The sequence below is a fragment of the Schistocerca piceifrons genome, chromosome 4 (genome assembly GCF_021461385.2).
Source record: "Schistocerca piceifrons isolate TAMUIC-IGC-003096 chromosome 4, iqSchPice1.1, whole genome shotgun sequence".
Lineage (NCBI taxonomy): Eukaryota > Metazoa > Arthropoda > Insecta > Orthoptera > Acrididae > Schistocerca > Schistocerca piceifrons.
In genome coordinates, this window is record NC_060141.1 from 528637008 (window position 1) to 528661064 (window position 24057).

General features: G+C 42.5%; 1 protein-coding gene across 1 annotated transcript in view; it reads right to left on the reverse strand.

Moving 5' to 3' along the window:
* Window positions 1–24057, reverse strand: part of LOC124795983 (carboxyl-terminal PDZ ligand of neuronal nitric oxide synthase protein) — a 975569-nt gene that overhangs the window by 32889 nt on the left and 918623 nt on the right. The window contains exons 8-9 of the mRNA XM_047260064.1: window positions 13709–13759; window positions 13493–13606 (exon numbers count right to left, since the gene is read on the reverse strand). Of these exons, the coding sequence (XP_047116020.1) occupies window positions 13493–13606; window positions 13709–13759 (165 nt within the window). The remainder of the gene's footprint in view (window positions 1–13492; window positions 13607–13708; window positions 13760–24057) is intronic.

The window sequence follows — 24057 nt, forward strand, 5'->3', positions numbered from 1 at the left end:
ACCCTCGTTGACGATTGGAGCGTGAGAGGAGCATCGTTATTAAAAGTATCTCTCTAAAAGCAGAAGGCATTCAAATTATGTATACAGCACGGCGAGAGTTGTAGAACCCTGGCAGATCAACTGGTTCCTTGACGCTGAGGAAAATTTCAAAAGAAATAGTGGGAAAAATTATACTTATGGAATTCTACAGGACGGAAAAGCTGATACTATAACCACAACAGTATCCTTTATACGCCATTCGATCAAACAGTTAACAGAATTATTCTAATCCTGGCGCATAAGTCACGTCAGTGCAGTAACTATGCTGGCAGCGTGAACTAAAAACTATAAACAATAAAGCAATGCCCACAGTCTGTGGCTGCAGTCATCTGTAGATTGTCGGTGCCCAGACTCTCACACGCTGCCCTCGTCTGCACAAAGTAGTAAAGTCATTTGCAAACGGGTGTGATCACCGTGAAGATACAACTTATTCTCAGGCCAAAGGTTGGGATATATTTAATGAGTTGTGACATAAACATCTTATGTACAGAAATACTGGAAAATTCGGTAATATTTAGCATTTTTGTAAGGATTTTTTTGATAATGCAGTATCTGGGTATCCAGTTTCACAAGGATAGCCCTCACCGTTTATTAAGCTGTACCTTAAGAGATATGACGGTCTCACGTTACTGTGATTATTCCATTGTAAACGCCCCTTATTATTATCTGTTGTGAAGCCATAGTATAATTGCATCATTGTACGGAGATTATGGAGCGTTAGTTGTCCAAAAGTCCCATTTACTTAATTTATGATTCAGGGGGATATCGGACTATTATCAAGTTCTTAAAAGTATTATGCCATAAAGCACCATCCAAAATATTCAAGCAGCAGATATGCATTTTTGTGTTTTATTTAGAGCCCTGTGAGACCATTAAGCACTGCAGGTATTTACGATTGTTACAACACGACATGTGTAATGGAGAGTAGTATAATGTCTAACAATGCATTTTGCTGACATCTTGGATATTCGGGAATCCAGCCGTGTTCGCGTCGTTCTCGCAAGATATTTCAACAGCGTGCCTAGCTGTCTTCTTCAGGTGCTGTTGAAATATCGTGCGAGAACGACGCGAACATCCGGCTGGATTCCCGAATATCCAAGATGTCAACAGATCGCCGGGAAAGCATGAAGAATTACAATGCATTTTGTTGCTTGCATATTTTTGAGTGTATCTAATGGCATAACACTTCTAAGAACTTCAGGATGGCTTCAAGTCTTCCCGAAACTCCTACCGCTTACTAATTACGTGAGTAACTCATTTAGACAACAGATGGGTCATAAACTCCGTACTGAGGCCTTATTGCTCGTTTTTCCACGGTGGTTACGTTACTCAGAGACGTTTGGGTAACTCTAGATCCTGTAGGTCCATTGAGTTTCCTGGCATAAAGTTTTTTTGTGGCCTCCATCGCGTCGTAAAGCATCCCTGTCTTTATTAAGCGGTGGATTTCGGCCCTCAGTACTCTCATTTATGATCTTTACAAAAAGCACGTGAAACGTGATGCCAGTTAGAGGGCACCGAAAAGGGCGAGATGCTGTCTGAATGGAGCGACACGTGTTGCAGCCAGACTTGCTGCAGGTGAAAAATCAGGTAACCGCCTGGCGCCACGCATTTCTCTCCCGTGGATCGCGTTATAGATCTCTCATGAGATTCCGGAGACCCTAAGCAAATCCTAATGTCTTGGAATTTAGTGTGTAAGTTGCAAGAGTGTACACATAAGCCAAAACCTTATGAGCACCTGCTTAATTCCGTGTTAGTCATTATATGGAAAGCAAGACGGCAGCCATTCTGCGTGTGGTGAATTCAACAAGTTCTTGATAAGTTACAACACTTATGAGTCGTACGATGTCTACGCACAAGTCACGCAATCCCTTAAATTACAAGCCAATGGCTTTCAGGCATGAAGCTAGCGCCGGATAGCGGTCAAGCTGTGTTCCATCGATTTGAAATCAGGCGCATTAGGTAGCCAAGACAGCAAAGTGAATTTAGTAGCATGCTCCTCAAACTACTGTAGCATGAGTCTGACCTTCTGACAGGGACTGTCGTCCTGCTGAAAGATCCCATCGCCATCTGAGTACACATCAAGCATGAATGTTCATGGAGATCATAGTTGTTATTTTGTGTTCAATTACTAACCACATGTCCGATGAAACCCAGGTTAAGGTCCCCTATGGTAGAAGACTGGCCCCATGCGTCCGGCGTCTGTGGCACAGTGCATGTTTCTAGCAGCCGTTCGCCAGCATGACGGGTGACTCAGACACGACCAACTTCATGGAGTAACAAGAAACGAGATTCATGCTACCAGGCGAGACGTTTCCATTCGTTAGCGGTCCAACCTTGATGATTCTCTGACCACTGTAATTGTAAATGACGATATCGTTGGTTCAGCACGGTAACACTTAGTAGTGGTCTGATGCTCCGATCTCCACGTTCTGTGAGGAGGCGTGGACGTCCAACATCTTGTCGTCTACTCGTGATTTCACAGTCGTTTAATCACTTTCCATACATGTTCACCACAGTAGTACGAGATCAGCCGGCAAGCTTCGCCGATCCAAACATACTTGGTCCCAGGCACTGGCATCAGGCCATAAGAATGTGCCATTTGTCAAAGTCCCTAATGTCAGTGAACTTTCCCATTTCCTACCCGTACCGTTACTAGAATGATACCCATTCCTTTCTTCGCCACTTATATTCTTTCCTTACCGCATCAGGTGTGCGCAGCACCACCAGGTGACACTCCTTCTGGGTAGCAGTCATAATGGTTTGCCTCATCACTTTATGTATATTGCTTTAGCGCTTTCTACTATTTTCAGTGTCTTATTTCTTCTTATTGTCAAATTAATTTAAAGGATGTATCTTTATTAATTTAATAACGGATTTTTCTATCAGTAATGTGTTTAATTGTAATATTGCTGGACCTTACTGTCCTCAAGTCCTAAATAATGTACCTTGAATAACCATGTGTCCTCACAGAAGATACACTACTGGCAATTAAAATTGCTACACCAAGAAGAAATGCAGATGAAAAACGGGTATTCACTAGACAAATATATTATACCAGAACTGACATGTGATTACATTTTCACGCACTTTGGGGGCATAGATAATGAGAAATCAGTACCCAGAACAACCACCCCTGGCCCTAATAAAGGCCATGATACGCCTGGGCGTTGAGTCAAACAGAGCATGGATGGCTTGTATAGGTACAGTTGCCCATGCAGCTTCAACACGATACCACAGTTCATCAAGAGTAGTCACTGGCGTATTGTGACGAGCCAGTTGCTCGGTCACCATTGACCAGACGTTTTCAATTGGTGAGAGATCTGGAGAATGTGCTGGCCAGGGCACCAGTCGAACATTTTCTGTATCCAGAAAGGCCGGTACCGGACCTGCTACATGCGGTCGTGCATTATCCTGCTGAAATGTAGGGTATCGCATGGATTGAATGAAGGGCGAGCCACTGGTTGTAACACATCTGAAATGTAACGTCCACTGTTTAAAGTGCCTTCAATGCGAACAAGAGGTGACCGAGACGTGTAACCAATGGCACCCCATACCATAACGCCGGTGATACGCCAGTATGGTGATGACGAATACACGCTTCCAATGTGCGTTCAGCGCGATGTTGCCAAACACGGATGCGACGATCATGATTCTGTAAATAGAACCTCGATTCATCCGAAAAAATGACGTTTTGCCATTCGTGCACCCAGGTTCGTCGTTGAGTAGACCATCGCAGGCGCTCCTGTCTGTGAGCAGCGTCAAGGGCAACCGCAGCCATGGTCTCCGAGCTGATGGTGCATGCTGCTGCAACCGTCGTCGAACTGTTCGTGCAGATGGTTGTTGTCTTGCAAACGTCTCCATCTGTTGACTCAGGGATCAAGACGTGGTTGCACGATCCGTACAGCCATGCGGATGAGATGCCTGTCATCTCGACTGCTAGTGATACGAGGTCGTTGGGATCCAGCACGACGTTCCGTATTACCCTCCTGAATCCACCGATTCCATATTCTGCTAACAGTCATTGGATCTCGACCAACGCGGGCAGCAATGTCGAGGTACGATAAACCGAATTCGCGATAGGCTACAATCCGACCTTTATCAAAGTCGGAAAAGTGATGGTACGCATTTCTCCTCCTTATTCGAGGCATCACAGCAACGTTTCACCAGGCAACGCCGGTCAACTGCTGTTGTGTATGAGAAATTGGTTGGAAACTTTCCTCATGTCAGCACGTTGTAGGTGTCGCCGCCGGCACCATCGTTGTGTGAATGCTCTGAAAAGCTAATCATTTGCATATCACAGCATCTTCTTCCTGTGGGTTAAATTTCGCGTCTGTAGCATGTCATCTATTTGGTGTAGCAATTTTATTGGCCAGTAGTGTATATTTAGTTGCCTTATCCATTAGAGATCCACAGTCTTAATTTTTCTGCAAGAAACAAAGTTTCATTACGGACACGATATTGAACAACCACAGGGATAGAATTTCAGTGAACATTAATAGTGGTACCCAATCAATTCAGTTTGATTTAATCTACTGCCACAAATTGGGAACCTGTTATCTAGAAAATCTAAGCAGGTGGTACGTATTCAGTAATCACAATAAAAATACAATGCTTATATAGAATGAGGTGACAGAAGTTATGAGATGCGTCCCAGTATCGTGTCCTACCTCCTGTTGCCTCGCGTAGTGCAGCAGCTCCACGTGGCATGTACTCAACAAGTCGTCTGAAGTCCCCTGCATAAATATGGAGCCGTGCTGTCTCTATAGCTGTCCATGATTGCGAAAGTGCTGTCGACGCAGTATTTAGAGCACGAACGGAACTCTCGATTACGTCGCATAAAAGATCGATGACACTCCTGTCGGGCGATCTGGGTGGTCGAATCAATCGCTTGAACTGTCCAAAATGTTCTCCAAACAAATTGCGAATAATTGCCACCCCATGAGATGGTGTATAGTCATCCATAAAAATTGCATCTTTGTTTGGCGGCAAATGGTCTCAAAGTAGTCCAACGTAACAATTTCCCGTCAATGATCCGTTCAGTTGAACCAGAAGACCCAGTCCATTCCATTTAAACACAGCCCACACTGTTATGGAGACACCACCAGCTTGCACAGTGTCTTGTTGACAACTTGGGTCCACAGTTTTGCGAGGTCTGCATCGCATTCGAACGCTACCATCAGCTCTTACCAACTGAAATCGGCAGTTATCTGACAAGGTCACGGTTCTCGACTCGTCTAGGGTACAACCAATATGATCACAAGCGCAGGAGAGGTACTGTAGTCGATGTCGTGCTGTTAGCAAATGCACTCGCTTCGGTCGTCTGCTGCCACAGTCCATTAACGTCAAATTTCGCTACCCTGGCCTAACAGATACGTTCGTCGTACGTCTCACATTGATTTCTGCGGTTATGTCACGCAGTGTTGTTTGTCTGTTAACACTGACAAGTCTATGCAAACGCCGTTGCTCTCGGCCGTTAAGTGAAGGCCGTCGGTCACTGCATTGTTTGTGGGTGAGAGGTAATGGCTGAAATGTGGAATTCTCGGCACGCTCTTGACACTAGGGATATCTGGATATCGAATTTCTAAACAATTTCCGAAATGAAATGTCCGATACGTGTAACTCCAATTACCATTTCTCGTTCAGAGTCTGTTAATTGCCGTCGTGCGGCCGTAATTACGTCGGAAATCTTTTCACTTGAATCACCTGACAAGGGAAACTCACCATTGTACTCACTTCAGATTTAGCGGTTAGACGACCTAGGGACAGTCCATCAAAAACTGAACACGGATCCAGCATGAAAACAGGAAGAAGGTGTACTGAACTCTGAAAAAAGAAGCAAAGTCGAAAGGGAACGTTGCAAGCTCAAGATGTGCAACACCGAGCGGTTTTGAATAGCTACTGCGTTGTGATTACGTGGTCATGGTGTTGGACTGCGAAGTGGGAGATCCGTGTTAAAATTTCCCTCGTGACCCACGTTATTTTTTTAACAAAATTATGAAATGTTCGTGCTGTCATTAGCGTGTCTGTTCGCGGAATTCAGATTTGTGTCTGTGTCTTGGTGTAACGTCCATTTGCAACAGTGAGGTGTATGGAAGGGACCTCCACATGTATGTACCTCCTATTTTCTCTATGCAAGCACCACATGTTATGATTCTAGCGTTCCATTTTGGAAGTTTTGACTCTTGAATTTCTTTGTTCTAACATAGTTCACACCCGTTTATTTGTTGTCTTCGTTTCTGTGTACCGCCTATGCGGCATCTCGCCTGCTCTCACTATTCATCACATTTAATTGCAACGGTAATATGTGCTTACTACTTGACTCACATTCTGTAACTACAGAAGGAGAACAGGCACGTCAGTGACCAGAAGAGAAGTTCACAATTTTGTGAAGAAAAAAGCGTGGCACGAGGGGGATCTGAACACGGTCTTGCCGTTTGCAGTCCAACACCGTCACCACACAACCCTGACCGCATAATGATTTCAATTCTCTCGACGTTCCACATCTTTAGCTTGGACCATTAACTGTTTCTATTTTGCTTCTTTTCGTAGTTCAGTACACTTCAGGCTGCGATAGAGAGTTTCCCTTGTGAGAGTATAAAGGATATTCCTGCCAATGCACTGCTCTTTTATACCTAGAGTACCTAATGCCACCGCTATCTGTATGTGTGCATTTCGCTATTCCATGACTCCTGTCACCTCAGTGTATATATGGGAAAGGTATGTTAATAATAACTATTGTAGATATATTATGAAGAAACAAAACAGAACAAATATAATAAAAAATAAACAACAATATGAAATAGCTGTTACTGGCGGCCTCAGATTAACCATACACACATATAGGCCCATTTTTGCTACATTTTTCTAAATTTCTTCTACTGATACGTGGGTGTCTCGGCAGTCTTCGAGTGTATTCATGTCCATGCATTCTTTTAACAGTTTTCCTTAACTGTAGCATTCTCCTCTGATAACTGTGGTGTCACCGCCAGACACCACACTTGCTAGGTGGTAGCTTTAAATCGGCCGCGGTCCATTAGTACATGTCGGACCCGCGTGTCGCCACTGTCAGGGATCGCAGACCGAGCGCCATCACAAGGCAGGTCTCGAGATACGGACTAGCACTCGCCCCAGTTGTACGGACGACTTTGCTAGCGACTACAGTGACGAAGCCTCGCTCCTTTGCCGAGCAGATAGTTAGAATAGCCTTCAGCTAAGTCAATGGCTACTACCTAGCAAGGCGCCATTAGTAACATTGCATGTATCTAAAGAGTCTCACTTGTATCGCCACAATCTCCAGATGTACCAAAAGGATGGATTAAAGTTAAGTATTCCAGAAGCTACGTACTTTTCTTTATAGCATTCATTATTACAATAACATTTCTCATTCTTCTACTTTGGTCTTTTAGTGTACTGACTTTAGTTTGATATTCAGAGAGCTCACTTGACGTTAATGTCATAGTTTTTTTGATGAACTTGACTGTAGTCCAGAAATTCTGATCTGTGACAATTGTATGAAAATTACGATCTAATTGCCTGCATTCTTTCTCTATCAGGAAACGGTAGCGACTTTAAACGCAATGATCATTGGAGCCTTCTTGTCCGCATGTGCACATTGATGTACTCCTGATTCCCTTTTGATGTGGATGTTGCGCATTTGGGCCATGACCTGTTAATAGTTGCATCACACATCGAGTAGACACCTTTTCCTAGCCTTTTTCTGATGCTTCGAAATGTGGCTTGCCGTGCTTCTAGAGTCCCAGTTACATTGCCGTTTGTCTGACCTCCGGGTTCGTAAACCGTTTTATTAGAAATATGAGTCTCCATCATCTTGTGTATTAGTTTCAGGCGTTAAAATGAGGAGGATCGCGTTAGATAGGGTTAGCTTACACGCCTCAAATGTAACGCAATAGCCAACAGCAGAGTTGTAAAACTACCGCAGGCTACCGTTGAGTAGCATAAATAATCGTTGACTACGGTAATTTTCCTAGTATCTTTGGTCATTCAAGTTTGCACTTGTACGTTAGTGTGCTGCATACCTATCGGCGTTACATGATTGTGATCGCTCCTTTACATATGCTGCCAGTGTCTTACTAGATTCCCCTGAAAACCGGAAGCGGTGAACCGTCTAGGAACTGACTGAGGAAACATTCAGGGCCAGAGGTAGCCTTCGGAACATTGTCCTACATAGATATCCTTCTGTCTGTGACTTAAGAATAAACAGTATTTATAGCAAAACTGAAGTGTCAACTTTTAATTCAGGTTTTATTTGAAAATTGTTGATTATTGTGGTGAAACGGAGGGATGATGTAGTAAAAATAAAGGGAACAATACAGATTTATCATACAGTGCTGGCAGACGCTATTTCCTCAACAAAAAGGTAAAACAAAAAGAAATCGCAAAACACCCCATCAGTACTTCGTCGAACTTATACAGAGTGAACATTACTAAACCAAAAAAATGCAGGGACAGATTCCTAACTGGAAATGGAGGAAGAAAGGTCCTATGAATATGTGTCCGAAAATGTATCATTGCGACGGTAGATGGCGCTGACAGATGCAGGTTCCCCTGACCACGAGTGTTCCTTGTGTGTCACAGGCTGCCTGATTGACGTAGCGTACTGTAAGCAACAGACTGGAGTGGTATTCATGTCGGGTAGAAGCCGAAATGGTATTTACACTACTGGCCATTAAAATTGCTACACCACGAAGATCTGCTACAGACGCGAAATTTAACCGACAGGAAGAAGATGCTGTGATATGCAAATGATTAGCTTTTCAGAGCATTCACACAAGGTTGGCGCCGGTGGCCACACGTACAACGTGCTGACATGTGGAAAGTTGGCAACCGATTAATCATACACAAACAGAGTTGGCAGGCGTTGCCTGGTGAAACGTTGTTGTGATGCCTCGTGTAAGGAGGAGAAATGGGTACCATCCCGTTTCCAACTTTGATAAAGGTCGGATTGCAGCCTATCGCGATTGTGGTTTATCGTATCGGGACATTGCTGCTCGCGTTGGTCGAGATCTAATAACTGTTAGCAGAATATGGAATCGGTGGGTTCAGGAGGGTAACACGGAACGCCGTACTGGATCCCAACGGCCTCGTATCACTAGCAGTCGAGATGACAGGCATCTTATCCGCATGGCTGTAACGGATCGTGCAGCCACGCCTCGATCCCTGAGTCAGCAGACGGGGACGTTTGTAAGACAACAACCATTTGCACGAACAGTTCGACGACGTTTGCAGCAGCATGGACTATCAGCTCGGACACCATGGCTGCGGTTACCCTTGACGCTGCATCACAAATGGTTCAAATGGCTCTGAGCACTATGGGACTTAACATCTTAGGTCATCAGTCCCCTAGAACTTAGAGCTACTTAAACCTAACTAACCTAAGGACATCACACACATCCATGCCCGAGGCAGGATTCGAACCTGCGACCGTAGCAGTCCCACGGTTCCGGACTGCAGCGCCTAGAACCGCAAGACCACCGCGGCCGGCGCGCTGCATCACAGACAGGAGCGCCTGCGATGGTGTGTTCAACGACGAACCTGGGTGCACGAATGGCAAAACGTCATTTTTTCGGATGAATCCAGTTTCTGTTTACAGCATCATAATGGTCGCATCCGTGTTTGGCGACATCACGGAGAACGCACATTGGAAGCGTGTATTCGTCATCGCCATACTGGCGTATCAGCCAGCGTGATGGTATGGGGTGCCGTTGGTTAATACGTCGCGGTCACCTCTTGTTCGCATTGACGGCACTTTGAACAGTGGACGTTACATTTCAGGTGTGTTACAACCCGTGGCTCACCCTTCATTCGATCCTTGCGAAACCCTACATTTCAGCAGGATAATGCACGACCGTATCTTCTAGGTCCTGTACGAGCCTTTCTGGATACAGAAAATGTTCGACTGCTGTCCTGGCCGGCACATTCTCCAGATCTCTCACCAACTGAAAACGTCTGGTCAATGGTGGCCGAGAAATTGGTTCGTCACAATACGCCAGTCACTACTCTTGATGAACTGTGGTATCGTGTTGAAGCTGCAATGGCAGCTGTACAAGTACACGCCATCCAAGCTCTGTTTGACTCAATGCCCAGGCGTATCAAGGCCGTTATTACGGCCAGAGGTGGTTGTTCTGGGTACTGATTTCTCAGGATCTATGCACCCAAATTGCGTGAAAATGTAATGTCAGTTCTAGTATAATATATTTGTCCAATGAATACCCGTTTTTCATCTGCATTTCTTCTTGGTGTAGCAATTTTATTGGCCAGTAGTGTATGTACGGCCAATGAGATGGAAACGGTCGATAGGTAGCACATTCTTCCAGATCTGGTGTACGCGCAGTCCGCCGCCTTTCTGGACGTTCGTCTGTGTGAAAGTACCCATGATCACACAAATTCCCGAAAAGGCTTGAAATGTTGTGTGATGTGGTTGGTGTCTGTGAGGGTACTTGTTTTGGTGTGGCCGTGCTTCGTCTCGAACGTTTCCATCTACTAGGCCGTACATAAACACAATCTCGTCCTGTTCCCGACACGAACACAGAACGATTCTGCTGCTAATACTACGTAGCGTCAATCACAGAGCCTCCAACATACAAGGAACACAGGGCACGTGGTCAGAGAAACAGTCATTCGTCGGCGCCATCTACCGTGGCAACGATGCATTTCCGGACACTGTTCAGAACACCCGTTTTCCTCCACTTCCAATAATAAATCCGCCGTTTCTGATTTTTGACTAATGTTCACCCTGTATACACCATGTTTCTGCTATTCATACAACTTCTACATTTGTCAGTAATAACAGGAATCTCTTGCCTTTGGTTGTTATGAAAAACATTCTGTTGAGTAGAAATTAACAACAATAATTATGTGCATGTATCTGTTTACGTAAACCGTAGTGGCGTTAAAAGTAAATTGCATTGATTACATAAAAGCGAAGAAGTTACGCGATTAACTGATTTTTATTACTTATAAAATGCAGTTCACAGTATATTCTGCAAGGATATAAAATACACAACGGACTAACACGGAATGATATGCTGTTCTAATTATTTACAAAACAAACAAACAAAAAACAAAAGGAAGTGGTCGGTCCTGTTTTCTCTCGCACACATTCATTTATGTTTGTTTTTTTTTCTAAATAATTGAAAAGCCACGATCACTTCACTATCGTTTACTAGATGACCGGTTTCAGCACTCTGAAGGTGCCATCTTCGGATCTGTGAAGGTATAACATAACAGGTTTCAAAAGGGCTTACATGAGTAACTATATTCACTACAATTGTTACAGAACCATTACCTGAAACGTAGATTAACATTTATAAAATCATATGGACGTCATAGCACAAGAGGCAGACCATTTGATAAAAATCATTTTCACAACCAATAAAAATAATAAAAAACTGCTCTCGTGGTCGTTCTTTCCATAAAGTATAAAACTGAAGACACCAGATGAAACTACCAGTGCTCACCCAACACCAGTCGGCATAATCACTGCCCTATTTCGCGCAGGCTTACCAGCTGTGATTCTAGCGGTTCACAACCAGCCACTAGATAGCGCTGTCCAAGCAGCGCACACACAGTCCCACAGTATTGCCACTCATTACTACCAAAACACAACTTTACTATAACTGCTTGTCACATGCCTATGCAAAGCCCACATCTGCACATACGTTTCCTGCACATACTACAATCACTATAAAGTACGTCAATTACAAAGTAAAAGCATCTGAGGCACAGACATTATCCATTAGCGCCTCACTAAACTACGTATTATAATTTACCTTTATTCACATAAGGACGTCAGGAATATGCACACAGAAAGCTGGTCATAACATTACTTACAAGGGAACCTCCCCATCGCAGCCCCCTCAGATTTAGTTATAAGTTGGCACAGTGGATAGGCCATGAAAAGCTGAACACAGATCAATCGAGAAAACAGGAAGAAGTTGTGTGGAACTATGAAAAAATAAGCAAAATATACAAACCGAGTAGTCCATGCGCAAGATAGGCAACAGCAAGCACAACGTGAGCTCAGCAGTGCTGTGGTCCCTTGGTTGGCGTGAGCAGTTGCGGAACGAGAGGTCCTTGATTCAAGACTTCCCTCGAGTGAAAAGATTAATTTTTTATTTTCAGTTTATGTCACAAACTCTTATGTTTTCATCACTTTTTTGGGAGTGATTATCATATCCACAAGAAAACCTAAATAGGGCAAGGTAGAAGAATCTTTTTACCCATTCGCCAAGTGTACAAGTTAGGTGGGTCGACAACATATTCCTGTCATGTGACGCACATGCCGTCACCAGTGTCGTATAGAATATATCAGACGTGTTTTCCTGTGGAGGAATCGGTTGACCTATCACCTTGTGATCAAATGTTTTCGGTTCCCATTGGAGAGGCACGTCCTTTCGTCTACTAATCGCACGGTTTTGCGGTGCGGTCGCAAAACACAGACACTAAACTTATTACAGTGAACAGAGACGTCAATGAACGAACGAACAGATCATAACTTTGCGAGAATAAAGAAAATAAATTTTTCACTCGAGGGAAGACTTGAACCAAGGACGTCTCGTTCCGCAGCTGCTCTCGCCAACCGCGGGACCACGGCACTGCTGAGCTCATACTGTCCTTGATGATGCCTATCTTGCGCATGGACTACACAGTTTGTATATTTTGCTTGTTTTTTCATAGTTCCACACAACTTCTTCCTGTTTTCTCGATTGATCTGTGTTCAGTTTTTCAAGCACTATCCACTGTGCCAACTTATAACTAAATCTGAGAGGGTTGCGATGGGGAGGTTCTCTTGTTAGGTACAATGTGACAAGCGATTAAAACCTGTTTGCTGGGCTTCACCTGTCTAGGCACCTAAGTCTTAGGTATTGTATACGCTAAAAAAGAACGTATTAACTTGCTATAAAGTCTGTCACCATATATACCTTCGTTATGAGCAAGGTACGAACCAACTACGAAAACCTGCATAGGCACAGGGAATTAAGGAATGCCAGGTCAGAAGCAAACGGAAGGGCACAGGAACCGGGGGGGGGGGGGGGGGGGGGGGGGAAATGACATGCGGACCATGATGCACAGTGACTCCATGTACGCTGGCATCGTCATGGCACTCGTTTCGTCCATGGGCCTCCCTCAAACCTGTTATGTTATACCTTCACAGATCCGATGATGGCACCTTCAGAGTGCTGAAACCGGTCATCTAGTAAACGATATTGAAGAGATCGTGGCTTTTTAATTATTTTGAAAACAGAGTGATCCCCCCCGCGACACACCATGTATTCAGTGCAATTTATTTTTTTTATCCTACCAAAGCTACCAGTACTACCGGCAATCTTACCATTTACTACGTCATTTATGTAGTGTACCGAAACTACCGAACAGCAGTTTTGGTGGAGTCCAACTCTAGCGAACAGCCGAGGCCCGCGTCTAGGTGACTCACCTGGGCCTCGAGTCGCGCGGCCGTCTCGGCGGCGAGCTGGTCGCGCAGCAGCTGCGCCTGCGCCAGCGCCGCCTGCGTCTGGTGCGCCTGCTGGTCCAGCTGCTCGCGCAGCAGCTGCAGCTCGTGGTGCGCGCTGAGCGGCGTTCCCGCCGCCGTCTCGCGGCCGCTGCTGCCCGCGCGCCCGCCCTCGCCGCCCCCGCCACCGCCCCCGCCGGGCGGCGAGGCGTACAGGTCGCCCGCGCCGCCGCTGCCGCTCCCGCTGCCGCTCTGCCAAACCACCGAGCTGTCTTTAGCGAGTGCTACCTGCCTTGCCTGCTTTACACCTATACCTATTATATTCTGCAAATGACTTTGAAATGCATGGCAATGTGCACATAGCGTTGGTCGCCTGATAAGTTCTAAATCTACATCTACGTGATTACACTGCTATTCACAATAAAGTGCCTGGCAGAGGGTTCAATGAACCACCTTCATGCTGTCTCTCTACCGTTCCACTCTCGAACGGCACGTGGGAAAAACGAGCACTTAAATTTTTTCGTCCGAGCCCTGATTTCTCTTATTTTATCTTGATGATCATTTCTCCCTATGTAGGTGGGTGCCAACAGAATGTTTTCGCGATCGGAGGAGAAAACTGGTGAATGAAATTTCATGAGAAGATCCCGTGACAACGAAAGACGCATTTCTTTTAATGATTGCCACTCCAATTTACGTATCATGTCTGTGATACTATCTCCCCTATTTGGCGATAATACAAAACGAGCAGCCCTTCTTTGTACTTTTTCAATATCATCCGTCAGTCCCACCTGACGCGGATCTCACACCGCACAGCAGTACTCCAGAATAGGGCGGACATGCGTAGTGTAAGCAGTCTCCTTGGTAGACCTGTTGCACCTTCTAAGTGTTCTGCCACTGAATCGCAGGCTTTGGTATGATCTACCCACAATATTATCTATGTGATCGTTCCAATTTATGTTATTTGTAATTCCTAGGTATTTATTAGAATTTACAGCCCTCAGATTTGTGTGACTTATCGCGTAACTGAAATTTAACTGATTTGTTTTAGTACTCCTGTGAATAACTTCACACTTTTCTTTATTCAGGGTCAATTGCCACTTTTCGCACCATACTGATATCTTATCTAAATCATTTTGCAAGTCGTTTTGATCACCTGATGACTTTACAAGACGGTAAATGACAGCATCATCTGCAATCAATCTAAGACGGCTACCCAGATTGTCTCCTATGTCGTTAATATAGATCAGGGACAATAGAGGGCCTATAACACTTCCTTGGGGAACGCCGGATATTACTTCTGTTTTACTCGATGACTTTCCGTCTATTACTACGAACTGTGACCTTTCTGAGAGGAAATCGCAAATCCAGTCGCACAACTGAGGCGAGACTCCGTAAGCACGCAGTTTGATTACAAGACGCTTGTGAGGAACGGTGTCGAAAGCCTTCTGGAAATCTAAAAATATGGAATCAATTTGACACCCCCTTTCGATAGCACTTATTACTTCATGAGTATAAAGAGCTAGTTGTGTTTCACAAGAACGATATTTTCTAAATCCATGCTGACTACATGTCAAAAATTCGTTTTTTTTTTTCTAGGTACTTCATAATGTTCGAATACAGTATATGTTCTAAAACACTACTGGAGATCGACGTTAGTGATATAGCCCTGTAATTCTGCGGATTACTCCTACTTCCCTTTTTGAGTATTGGTGTGACTTGAGCAATTTTCCAGTCTTTAGGTATGTATCTTTCTGTGAGCGAGTGGTTGTATATAACTGCTAAATATGGAGCTATTTTATCAGCATACTCTCAGAGGGACCTGACTGGCATACAATCTGCACTGCTGGCCTCGCCTTTATTAAGTGATTTTAGCTGCTTTGTTGCACCCAGGATATCTACTTCTATGTTTCTCATCTTGGCAGTTGTTCTTGATTGGAATTCAGGAATATTTACTTCATCTTCTTTGTGAAGGAGTTTCGGAAAACCGTTTTTAATAAATCTGCTTTAGTGGCACTGTCATCAGTGACTTCACCGTTGTTATCGCGCACTGAAGGTATTGATTGTGTCTTGCCACTGGTGTGCTTTACGTATGACCAGAATCTCTTTCGGTTTCCTGCCAGAATTCGAGACAGAATTTCGTTGTGGGAATTATTAAAAGCATCTCGCATTGAAGTACTCTCCATATTTCGAATTTCTGTAAAACTTATTTTTCCTTCCTGGTCCAGTATGGAATGTCCGAATACCGACTGTTTACATGCCTCTCCATGTACTCAAGTTAGTGTAATCTTCTCTTCACGGTACCTACACGCCACTTTTCTGTTCGCAAATCATATTACACAAAACTCGAGTGACGAAAAATTGACGACTGGTACCTTCTGTGAGTTATCAAAAGCATTTGTGCAATTCACAGAGTTCGCCTACTGATGGCTTGAATATTATCATGTCAAAGGTGGTGCTGGTAACTTGTTTTCATTCCGTCTAAGTAAGACGAGTGCTGCATTAAGAAACTCAGAGAGGGTACACAATGAAACAACATCTTCAGAATATGGTATAATTACTACAAGCCTACCAAAAGGTTCGATACTCAGTCTGCTCTTGTTCTCCTTACAGACAGGCTGCTCAGAAACATGGCGACAGATTTCTAGCGGTTATTGAGGGCGTCTGGAGGAACAAATTATTGATAGGAACCCATTTCCGATAACGACATGCAACGAAACTACAGTGTGTCGAAGTTAAAGGTGCTGGGCCTGCCACCTCTTTGGCAGCAGATGTGACTCGGGACGCTGACGAACCACTGGCGGAACGTCTCACATTGCTGTTTCTTATTCGCTGATTGCCACTATCACCACTGGAGAATATGGAGCTAGCTATTGCATAGAAAAGCATTTTGCTGCTGAAATGTTGGCCTAGTGGCAGGCCCCGGCGCCTATAAAATGTTGGCCTAGTGGCAGGCCCCGGCGCCAGTAACTCCGACGCTCTACAGCATCATTGCATGACGTTCTCAGACACGGTTTCTATCTTCAATCTGATCCTCAAGACACCCTCTACAACAACTCTAACTTGCCGCAACAATTCTGAGACACCCTGCATAAGTGATGTTTCGCCATATATACTTCTCTTTGCTGACGTATAAGTATTATGATCAGAGCAGATGAGTAACTTCAACACTTCTAATTCTAAACAATAGTTTCTTGAAAATAAATAAATAGTCCTCTGCAAATGGACGATCACTGAATGTATATAAAACGCAATACATGCAATTCCGTACTCCACATCGCCGGCCACCTTATTACAAACAATGTATGTGAGTAAATCAATAAATGAAACAAAACACCCAAAATTTTTAGCTGTCTACATTGACAAATACTGGAACTAGAAGTCACCCAGTGCAGATCTTCTGGAATATTTTAAGTATGAAACTTTTGCGTTAGGAACAATATCAGACTTCATAGACTTTTTAGTTACTAATATCTTACGGCATGACGTTCTCCGATAAGTCGTGATTGAGGAAATAGGATTTATTACACAGAAGCGTGCGATAAAATTAACGTGTGCTGTCCACTCTAGAATCTCTTGTAGACAGCTCTTTAAACAGTTCCTCATACTAAAGAATAGCCTCACAGTCCATTTACTCCTTTATTAAGTTTCTTGTCAACGATTAATTATGGTCTGAAAGTAACAGTAGCATTAGTAAATATAATACTAGAACGAGGAGAGTCTTACACTATCCATCACTTGACCTAAATGTGGTGCAGAAAGATGTGATGTATCCAGCCACTCACCCAGCAATATGTAGAATTTAACGGCTAATAAAATTAACTTCAAATGCAGAGTATTATCATATCTGCTTGACAGTTACTTCTAAGCACAGAAAAATTTCTGTATGTATAATAGTACTACTATTTTGTGTGTGTGTGTGTGTGTGTGTGTGTGTGTGTGTGAGAGAGAGACAGAGAGAGAGAGAGAGAGAGAGAGAGAGAGAGAGAGATGAATGATTTCCATCACTGCATGCATTTATAAAAACACATAACAAATTATATCAATGCCCAACGTATTGCTGTGGTTCATCTTGAGAAGATTTATTATGATTTTGAAACTGAATCGTTCCGTATCATAGTAGGGGGTGGGAGCTATGACCTACAGAACATGTAAGTAATTAACCAACTAACTAACTTCGCGAGCGGTATGTAGGGAGCTGAAGAATACCTCTAAATTACAAATATTGATTCCTGAAACTTTGAAAGTAGGCTTTCGTTGGATAATTTGCGTATATCTTCAAGCGTCTACCTATTCAAATTTTTCAACATTTGCGGTACGGTCTCCTGTGAGTCAAAGACATCTGTGCCCATTCGTGTCGCCCTTTTATTGAATTATGTTCAGTATCACTCATTAGTCTTATCAGGTATGGGTCCGGCACATGTGAGCAATATCCTGTCATGCGGTTTCTAAGTAATCTCCTCTGCAGACTGACTACATCTTCCCGGTGTACTACCAATGTATCGAAATCAGCCACCTGCTTTTCCTCCGACGGTTGGTCTATTTGATCATTCCGCTTCATCTTCTCACAAGTTATCACACCAAGGTATTTGTATGGGTTGACTGATTGCAGTTGAGACTCGTTGATATTGTAGTCACACTGCACTCCATTTTTGCCTATTATGAAGTGCACAATTTTACTTTTGTCTACATTAAAGCAGGTTTCCACGCTTTGCACCACTTCCATATCGTAACACGATCTGAGTAGATACTTTTCCACATTATTTTCAGACAGCACTTCATTATAGGTAACTCCAGAATGTGCAAAACGTCTGAGCTCACTGTTAGTGTCGTGTGGCAGGTCATTAAAACATAACATGGACTGCAGGTGTCACAACATACTTCTCGAAGACACAACTGTCTGTGATATTCTCTCCATGGTAACATACTGCGTCCTGCCTACCAAGAACGCAATCTAATCCAAAATTGTGTTTCATAACCCATATGACCGTACTTTCTTTAATAAATGTTGCTGTGTGGCCGAGTTATATGTTTGTCGAAAGTCGAGCGATACTCCTCTGAACTTCAGTAACTTGAACCTTCGGCAAATGGCGAATTATACAAATCAAGTTCAACTGACCAGGATTTTATTCATATTCAAGCTAAATTTTGTCGGTCCGCTACTGCTGTCTTACAAGAGTTTGATTTTACAAACGCAGTCACATTAAAGATGTTTATTATCTCAAAAATACCACAAAAAATGGAAGTTTTGGCTGAGCGATTTTCTGACATTATGTGTCATATGAATCAGCCAGTAATTCAGATACATAACCAGTTCGTGGACAACATTCATCCATGGCCAGAAATGGAAAAATTCAATACTGTTGAATTAGAAAATCAGTAATGATCAATAATATACATGACTCTGTATGTTCAACAACTAAATCTTTGTCATTTTAGTACAACCGTAAATTCTCAAGAGCAATATGAAACAGTTTCTATTCTCTCTACATTGTATTTCGTATATAATATTGTAGACGCTTCGCCAAGTATCGGAAAAGGCATTACTAAGTGACATACGGATTATTCGGAAGCAGTCTGAAAATCTTGAAGATTGTTGCAGGGGAGATAGTGCTCAGAAATAAATGTCAATAAAAAATTCGATACTTTGCGCCGTTACCGAGTTATTTAGCACTGAAGTTAGCCAATTAGCTTAAGGTGGGCTCATATCAAGCAGCCTGTCAGAGGTGTTCACCTAACATATTCTTCATTTTGTTTCTTCAAACTAGACAAACGTAACTTCTGCCCACGTACCTTAAATTTATCACTTCCGAAAAAGGCAGATTTTTAACTGGTAATGAACATTTCAACAAGTGGTAACTAACTGACTTACGGACGTCTGTACATTACCGCATGTTGCGTGCACAAACGCTTGAATTGGCTAACTTCAATGATTAACAACTCTGAAATCACGCAACGTATCGAATTTTATTCTTAACAGTCATTTCTCCACTATGTATATGACCACGAGGGTCACATACATAGTGAAGTCCAATTAAGCTTTGTTTTGACCTCCATGTTTCTAGTGCACACTGATGTTCACTGTAATAAACAACGTGTTGTGAGTGATTTTTACTATTTACTATGGACAAGAAGGTCCAATTAGTCATGGCCGCTGGTGAAAGTGATATCACCACAAGAACTCTGCTATTTCACATTAACAGAGTGAGTGATTATTTACGTTTAATATTATCAACAGACCAGCAAACTAAAAACACTCTCTCATAGTGGTTGTACCTCTGTTTCTGTCCAGGAAGGCCACAACATGTGCCAAGAAAAAAACTACAACTGTAACTACTATGTAAAATGTTTTTGTATTGGCATTTCAGCATGCTGATCAGCTTATGTCTCGAAACATGTGGCAATGTTACACATTTAAAAAAACTTTAAGCTGTATTAATACATTTTTGTATACTACACAGTATCCATTTTGTTTACAAGATAAGTGGTCTGCGGTGCATATAAAGATGAGACACAAAAACTCTGGAACTGATTAAATAATAAATAAGTTCATAGTGGATATATAATGATATTGAATTGAATTGTTAAGGAAAGACATGTCATAATGGCAGAGGAAACAAGAAATAGTCACACACAGCATTGAAAAATTAAAGTTAAAGTAGATTCACTGTAGCCATAATAACAGCAGTAATAACCCTAATCTACATCTAGTATATACACTGCAAACCACTGCCAAATGTATGGTAGTGCAGTGAACAAATAAAAGCAACCAGCAAAAACATTGAAGATTAAAAATGCAACAAAAGCTACACAGTGTGTTACGGTTGTATGTAAAAGACAAATGTTCATAAGGCATTCAAACAAAGACAAATGTTCATAAGGCATTCAAACAAAGTACTCCACATAACATGTAAAACGAATATCAGAATATAACATTTTCAGAACAAAAACGAGATATAGCTAAGAGACTGACTAGCTCAGACGCATTAAATCTTTTGATTTACAAAATGAAAGATAGAAACCAAAGCGATAGAGGTCCAAAAACGATAGCATGTGTAACAGATTATCTACACGCTGCAAATGTAGAAAGCTATATAAAAGTTAATGGATAAAGTAGTAAAAGAAAAAAAATCGTGGCAATTATAACACTCCTTAAAGGGACAAAACACGCACCAAATGTAGTTTTATGTTCATGACCGCTACCAGTCAGGAAACATTATTAATTCACATCTTTCTGTTGCTTCTGTGGGCATAGCACTATGCGTTTCGGGCTTTCGCTAGTTAACCAGGTGTCTTATTATGCTTAACTGTAAGGGTATATAGGTGAAAAATTCGATTTTTGAGGAAAACGTTTTCTAAATATTTGGAATCTCGCCACTAATATTACATAGAGGGTGACAATTATTGAAATATATGAAAAAAACGTAAATAAATTACAATCTTTGGATTGCACACAATTTATTCAACATGTAAACGTCACGACAGATATTCGGATTTATGTTATTACGTGATCGATATGCCTGCCGTCCTTGGCAATGACGTGGCGCAGACGAATAGAGAAATTCTGCATGGCCCGCTGAAGTGTCGGCACATCGATGCTGTCGATGACCTCCTGAATGGCTGTTTTCACCTCAGCAGTGCTTTTGGGTTTATTGCTGTGCATCTTTTCGTTAATATAGCTCCACAGAAAAGAGTCGCATGTGTTCAGATCCGGAGAATATGGTGGCCAATCAAGGCCAATGCCGGTGGTCTTTGGGTACCCAAGAGCCAGAATGCGATCCCCAGAAAGCTCCTCCAGGACATCAAACACTCTTCAGCTTCGATGGAGTCGAGTTCCGCCTTGCATGAACCACATCTTGTCGAAATCAGGGTCACTTTGGATAATTGGGATGAAATCATCTTCCAAAATCTTCACGTTCTGTTCAGTAGACACCGTGGCGTCAAAGAACATCGCACCGATTATTCCGTGACTGGACACTGCACACCACACAGTTAGCCGTTGACGGTGAAGAGACTTCTCAATCGCGAAATGCGGCTTCTCAGACCCCCAAATGCGCCAATTTTGCTAATTGACGAAACCATCCAAAGGAAGAGGTCTTCGTCCCTAAACCTAACCATACTAATTCCCATCATTTCCCACGGCCAACTATGCAGTTTGAACCTCCTAACGCAAATCGTTCAGAAGTTATGGCGATTTTATTTCATATAGCTCAATAATTGTCACCCTGTACTAAGGAGTGCGTGAACTATATCATACGGAACAAAGTATGTAAATCTGTTTTTACTGGTAAAACATTATTCACATTGAAATGTACTCTGCTGTGTCAGCGTTCAATCAGAGCAGCATAATAGAATGCAGATGTTTGGAGAAGGTAGGGGTTTGGGTGGGATAACAGACTACAGAAGATATTCAGATATTCTTTATTTTGACAAAGAACGGCTCTGATCTTCAGAGAAAACATGAACATCTACTCAAAGATAGTTATGCAGGTGAGAACATTAAGAGGAAACTGTTGGAGAAAATTGATGATATTAGCTATGAAGCAGGAATGCAGCAATTTTTTTTTTTTTTTTTTTGCATATACGCTTCATTTTCCAAGGTTCTATTAGTAGTGGAAGGGTGAAATTTTCAGAAGTTGTTACTTAAGCTGAATTAAGTGATAGGTGAACTTATTATGTAATAAAAATTTGTATTTTAAAAATACGCAGTAAATATTAATTTTCTGAAACTTATAGAAATATAATTAAAAAATAATATCTCAAAAATACAAAAAAGATATTTTCAAAAATCACTAACTTAATAGAAAACTAGACCTTATGTCCACGTGCAAAAATAAATAGTATAGACTCAAATGTGGTGGTAAATGAGCAGACTCTTAGGGACGTGTTCCTGTGCTCAACTAGAATGTTAAACGATCGGAGGTCCTGTCTAGCCTCAAGGGTAACAGCAGGAAGGAGTGAATTCAGGAGTTCCTGGAATAGCGTACGTAAAGTCTTTGAAGTTCTTTGAAGATGTTCATACTACGATAATGAATACCACACTGCGCATTTCAGTTGAAGGGGAACAGACATCACTAAAAAGGTCAATCAGAGATGTAGCACAGCCAAAGTTAGGTAGGAGAAAGGTAGCTGCGAAGAAACCTTGGGTAGCAGATGTACTTACATTCATCTACGACAGAAGAAAATTTGAAGGTTCTTATGGATACAGCAAATTAAGTCATTTAGCAATGAAATAAACGGGAAGTGTGGAGAAACTAAGGCAAAATAGCTGCAAGAGAAATGTGAATAACTCGAAATTGTCGCTTTAAAAAAGATAAAAACAATAGAGAGGCACCCATGACGTCACGCTTGATAATGGAAGCAAGGTTTAAGAAAAATCAAGATATGTTCTTAGAATTTGCCGAGGTAGAACAGCGTTTTAAACATAAAACGTTGAAACGTGTTCGAAATTCGCAGTAACATAGGCGTAAGGTACATAGAAAGAAGTCTAATATATAATACGTAGAAAACCCAAGGAAAGACAATAAGAAGGGAAGACGATGGAGGAAGCGCTCGGATACATGGAAGAGGCAGTGATGGAAATAAAATAAAGCCTGAGGAGTGAGTTAAAATTCAGAGTGAAACAAAATTATAAGATAAGCTGCTGATATTGCTATCCTCAGTGAAAGTGAAGAAGAATTACAGAGTTGTTGAACGAGAATGACTAGTCAAATGAGTGCAGAATACTGATTGAGAGTAAACCAAAGGATCACGAAGTAGAAATGAAGCAATTATGCTACCTTGGAAGCAAAATAACACTTGACTGACGACGCAAGGAGGACATAGCAAAGAGAACTACACCGACCAAAGTAGGTCCACTACAACCGAACATTGATCTTAATTTGAGGAAGTAGTTTCTGAGAATGTACGTCTGGAGTACGGTATTTTATGGAGGAGAATCATGGACTGTGACGCAATCGAAAGACAAAAGAAGCGAAGGGTTTGGGATACAGTGCTACAGAGGGATGCTGAAAATTTGTTAAGCTGTTAAGAAATAAGGTTCTTCGCAGAATCGGAGAAGTAAATATGTAGAAAACGCTATCAAAAATGAGATAGGACTGTAGGACATTTGTTAAGACGTCAAGGGCTAACTTAAATAGTTCCAGAGTGAGCTGCAGAGCTGAAAACTGTCCCACTGCTTCAGTCCGTTGCTAACTGCGCGCTGCAGGTGTACGAGGAAGTTGTACTCCAAAGAAGATCTGCGTTTGGCATCACAACAGAGAGTTTCGCCACAGCAGCTCATTACGTTGCTTGCAGCTGCGTTACCCAGAGATCGCCAAGCACCATTGCGTGCTTCGTGCTGGCAGGAAACTGTACGGATGTAATTGGAAGCAACACGGAATTTCGTCATCTAGAAGAAGGATGCAACAACCAATCGGTGTCAGTCTTAAAGTCACTCCCTAGTGCCATGCATCACCGTCTCCAACAATCGGAAAAAGAAATCGGAAAGATCGCTTTTTTTGGAAGCCAAGGGACGAGAGAGTGAGACGATACGATCCTGCGGTCTGTTGAGT